The 5,196-nt window shown below is 44.5% G+C and overlaps 1 protein-coding gene and 1 pseudogene across 3 annotated transcripts in view; both read left to right on the top strand.

The window, feature by feature from the left end:
* The window catches only part of PIP5K1A (phosphatidylinositol-4-phosphate 5-kinase type 1 alpha), a 23,101-nt gene extending 21,814 nt beyond the window's left edge, over nt 1-1,287 (top strand). For 2 of the 3 annotated variants that reach the window (XM_012811800.2, XM_023519417.1), the window contains one exon: nt 403-676. In XM_012811800.2, coding sequence (XP_012667254.1) covers nt 403-532 — 130 coding nt within the window. In that variant the 3' untranslated portion in view covers nt 533-676. The other variant, XM_012811799.2, reaches the window with a different exon arrangement.
* Nucleotides 1,288-3,329: 2,042 nt separating this feature from the next.
* Nucleotides 3,330-3,613, top strand: LOC111728627 (annotated as a pseudogene).
* The last annotated feature ends 1,583 nt before the right edge of the window (nt 3,614-5,196 follow it).

Raw genomic sequence — 5,196 nt, 5'->3', positions numbered from 1 at the left:
AGCCCAGGAGTTGGAGGTTGCTGTGAACTGTGATGCCACGGCACTCTACCCAGGGGGACATACCAAGAAAATACTCAAATCTAGACCGTGAAGCATAACAAAATGAGCTTGAGGCTCAAAGCTGTCCCACTGGCCATCATTGTTGTTTGGTGAGCCCGGGCTGAATTTGAACCCACCATCTTAGGTGTATGTGGCTGGCCCCTTAGCCGCTTGAGCCACAGGTGCTGAGCCAACAATGTGCTTCTAAGTCTAGTAGCGTCTTACTTAGCCTCATCTTTCTGAATCCTAAATTGTTTCTAAAGTGAAATACATAGAAGCATTGTGAGATTTGACTTGAAAGAAGAGTTCTTTTTTATCTTTTAATTCTTTTCCTCTCTACCTCCATTATTTTTTTCTCATTAGTACAACCTTGGAAAAGCTTGAAGTTGCAGAGTCAGGATTCACCCATGTGAGTGTCTGGGATGTGGGGAAGGTAAATGCTTTGAAGGGCATAAAGCGAATCACCAAATGGAAGTTAAATCTTGCTTTTTGATAAATTTTGTGCTTTTCATACGTTATAGTTGAAAGGTAAGGCTGAAATAGAAGAAAACTTACTTTTGCTGGCCAGGTTGAAATTTAGTTGAATTTTATTCCTACTTCATTTCATACTCTACATCCTTAACTTTACACCCTTTTGCTTTTTCAGTGAGCAGAAAACCTTAGAATTTCTGGAACAAGATTCTACAATCTCTGTGATTCTAAGATGTCAGTTCTTGCCCCAGCAATGCTGAATTTTCTTCTTGGTCATCAAAAAAGGAGTATAATGGAAGTGAGTGGCGTTCTCCATCACCTTCCTGAAGAAGACTGTCTTTTCCTTCCCCTTCCTCATACATGGACATTAGTGCCTCAGACACTTGAAGACAGCAGCATCCCTTCCACTCCAGAGTTGGGCGGCACGAATTTTCAACTGGCTAACCTTGGCTTCCACGATTGAGTATTTTTCAAACCCCCATTTTTCATGTTGGAAATGGAGTTGCAGGACATGGTGGTTTTGTTAACCCTCATCTATGTTTCGCCAGGAGCTGGACTCTTAATTTCCTCAGGACAGACTAGCTGGCACATTTTCCCACTGTAGTCTTTCTCTCTGGTACCTGAAAGAAGACCCCTTTAAACTTCGTAAATGTTCTTGGGGTAGCATGGTGTTTAACCATCTCCCAACCTCTTTTTCTTTCTTTTTGCAGGGTTTTTTTTTTTGGCCAGGGCTGGGTTTGAACCCGCCACCTCTGGTATATGGGGATGGCTCCCTACTCCTTTGAGCCACAGGCGCTGCCCCTCTTTTTCTTTTTTTCCTTAAAAAAGGAAAAGAACAAACAGTACACAATTTCAAGCCAGTTTCAGATCAAAGCTTTAGAAGGGTTGAAGGGATGCCTATTTATAGTTTTCCCTCAGAAGAGACCTAGTGTTTGCAGAGAAGCGTATTGGTTGCCAGGAGCAGCTCCTCTTTAAACTCCTCCTCTCTTGATGAATTTCTTAAAGGCTGAAGGAACAGAGAGAGTGAGATATGGGGTAATCATTACCCCTTTTGTTGAAACTGGGGTAGTCATGGGACTGAGAGATCAGAGCCCTTCCTAGGCAGGACCCTACTCACTCACTGCCAGGCCGTAATGTTATTACTGTTTTGCAATTTGAAATGTATTCTGATTGTTTTTTAAATATGAAGACTTATGAAATGAATTTTAGATCATTCTCCAAAGGAGATTTTTTGCTATTCCCATCTTTTCTAACAGTTCTGCGGTTTATGGAGCTAAGGTAGAGAGGGGGACACATGTGTATGTCCTTACTTGTGAGGCTAGAGAAGTCCTTATTTATGAGGCTAGAGAATATTTTCTTAAACTCATGGTCAGCCAGCAGATTTTTGCCTTGGTGAGGTAATTGCTGTGCTGCATATCCTCCCCCCTGTCTTCATGCAGAGAAGTTGGAAATGGGGGCCATAAACACTCTCCTCCCTATCTCCAAGAGTTTCAGTCCTCTTCTGATCCTTCCACTTTTGTCAGGGGAAGAAGGGGGCCTGATGTCTCAGGCAGATTGTTGAATTCCCATGCTATCCCTTCTCTACCCCACCCTACCTTGATAGGAGGTTAGCCCATACCCCAAATAACTGTCTATATTAGACACCCCCAGCCAGTTTTTGGCTGCCTGTCTTTGCTGCCATGTTCTTTTTTTACAAGAAAGAAAGAATTCTTGCTATTTTTTTTTTCATAATTTACTATTTATGATGTATTTAAGTGTTTTATTCAGGACAGAGTTCTGTAAGGGATGGGAGGGAATATTTGAGGGAGGGCTGGGTCTTGAGGAAAGGAATGGGGAAATCAACATTTTTATGAAGTGTTACTATTTGCCTCTACTTTGTATTGTTCAGAAATGGCAAATGCAATATAAGTGATAAATATCTGGTTTTAATGTATTAAACTTTAATCAGTTATTTCGGCCTCTTATTCTTGATTATTTTTCATGTACTGTCTGCTCCACCCTCCTACTCCACTACATGTTGCCCTGAACAAAAGCTGCATGCATCTTTTCCTGTTTTCCTCAATTCAGCTTCAGTTTGTGGCTTCATTCCCTATTTCTCAACCACACCTACCATCTTAGCAACTTTAAAAAAGAGGATGGGATAATGGCTATTTCTCAGGTATGAAGGTGAGGAAGCTTTGCAGAGAAACAAGTTAACTGAACATTGTTCCTGTACCTTTCACTATTCTGTCTTGTTAAGATCATTCTACAAGGCTGGGCACAGTGGCTCAACGCCTGTAATCCTAGCACTCTGGGGAGCCAAGGCAAGTGGATGGCATGAGCTCATAGGTTTACAAGACCAGCCTGAGCAAGAACAAGACCCCATCTCTAAAAATAGCCAGGCATTGTAGTCCCAGCTACTTGGGAACCTGAGGCAAGAAAATCACTTCAGCCCAAGAGTTTGAAGTTGCTGTGAGATGTGATGCCACTGGACTCTACCGAGGGTAACAAAGTTGAAACTCTTGTATAAAAAAAAAAAAATCTCCAAGTGCACAGAGTAGTTGGAAGTCAAAAGAAGTAATTGTCCTTTACAGGTTTCCAGTGTCTGAGAGGAGCAGATGTACATACATACACACATAAGCAGCATGTTAGATGTGACCCACCTAAGGATTTAATTACTCTGAAGAGTGGTACAGAACATAAAATGGAAGGAATCTTAAGGTTACTGTGTGGTGAAAGTGTTCAGGAAAGTTTTATTTCAGCACAATGACACAGAGGTACGAGAATCGTTTGTTTTAGAAAACAAACTATGGACTGCAGTCGCCGCCACTGAGACCAAGATGGCTGCTAGACTTGCTACCTTCCTCAAGAATGCTTGGGCCAGTGAGCCAGTGCTGGTTGTGTCCTTCACCGTCAGGGCCTTGCTGTAATTATGCTGATGATTGGCCCCTACACCAAGTACGCTAGCATGATCAACAAGGTCGCGCCCTACAACTATCCAGTGCCTGTCTGAGATGATGGGAACGTGCCCAATGTGCCCAATCATCCCCAGGGCCCAAGCTTGGAGTGGCTGAAGAAACTGTGAGCACCTCCATCCACAGGGAGAAGGCTCCCCCTCCCTCATGGCCCCCAGTAAAAACGTGAAAACCAAAAAAAGAAAAAACTATGGTGAGAATATCGGAGTGGATGCAGATGGATACAGGCAATACTGGTGCTAGGCTGAGGAATTTTTTTTTTTTTTTTTTGAGACAGAGTCTCCCTATGTTGCCCTCAGTAGAGTGCTGTGTCATCACAGCTCACAGCCCCCTCGAAGTGTTGGGCTTAAGCAAGTCTCCTGCCTTGGCCTCCCAAGTAGCTGGGACTACAGGCACTCAACACAACCGCCCAGCTGTTTTTTTTTTTTTGGTTGGTGTTGTCATTGTTCAGCAGGCTGGGCTTGAACCCACCAGCCTCAGTATATGTGGCTGGTGCCCTTACTCAACTGAACTGTGGGTGCTGAGCTAAGGCTAAGGATTTTTTAAGCTGTAGGTAGTGGGAACCCATGTAACATTTTTGCCCCTACGTACCATATAATAAAAAATAATTCGGGTAGGGCAGCACCTGTGGCTCAGTGGGTAAGGCGCTGGCCCCATATGCCGAGGGTAGTGGGTTCAAACCCAGCCCCAGCTGAACTGCAACAAAAAATAGCCTGGCTTTGTGGCAGGCACCTGTAGTCCCAGCTACTCAGGAGGCTGAGAAAAGAGTATCACCTAAGCCCAGGAATTGTGAGCCATGTGACACCACGGCACTCTACCAAGGGTGATAAATGTCTCTACAAAAAAAAAAAAAATTTAGAAAAATAATAATTCAGGCTTGGCACCTGTAGCACAGTGGTTACAGCGTGAGCCACATAGCACCAAAGCTGGTGGATTCAAACCTGGCTGGGGCCAGATAAACAACGACAACTCCAACCAAAAAAATAGCTGGGCGGTTCTGGTGGGTGCCTGTAGTCCCACTGGGCAACATACTTAAACCTCTCTACAGAAATTTGAAAATTTAGCCAGGTGTGGTAGTGCTCTCCTGTAGTCTTGCTACTCATCAGGCTGAAGCAGAAGTATACCTCGAATCTAGGAGTTCAAAAGTTCAGGGAACTCTTAATCCTGCCATTGCACTGCAGCCTGGGTGACAGCATGACTCTGTCTCTGGAAAAATAATTCAGTGATTAATCTGTTGAAGTTCTATCAGAACTGGTAGAAAAGCAGACTGATTAGACTAATAATTGATATGTAAGGTTCTTAAAGGCTTGAATTTGATTTGAACCCACAGGTTCAGCCATATTGTGGACTGGATAAGGAATTGGTTCTGAAAATGTTGTAGGCATATGGGCGGCACCTGTGGCTCAAGGAGTAGGGTGCTGGCCCCATGTGCCAGAGGTGGCAGGTTCAAACCCAGCCCCGGCCAAAAACTACAACAAGAAAAATGTTGTAGGCATAAAAATGGTCTTGGCGGCTCGGCGCCTATAGCTCAACCGGCTAAGGCACCAGCCACGTACACCTAAGGTGGCAGGTTCGACTCCCCAGCCCGGACCCGCCAAACAACAATGACGGCTGCAACAAAAAAATAGCCATGTTGTGGTGGGCGCCTGTGGTCCCAGCTACTTGGGAGGCTGAGGCAGGAGACTCGCTTGAACCCAGGAGTCGGAGGTTACTGTGAGCTGTGATGCCACGG

The sequence above is a fragment of the Otolemur garnettii genome, unplaced genomic scaffold (assembly GCF_000181295.1).
Source record: "Otolemur garnettii isolate 467f Iridium unplaced genomic scaffold, OtoGar3 scaffold00174, whole genome shotgun sequence".
Classification (NCBI taxonomy): Eukaryota; Metazoa; Chordata; class Mammalia; order Primates; family Galagidae; genus Otolemur; species Otolemur garnettii.
This window is presented reverse-complemented; position numbering and strand designations above follow the sequence as displayed.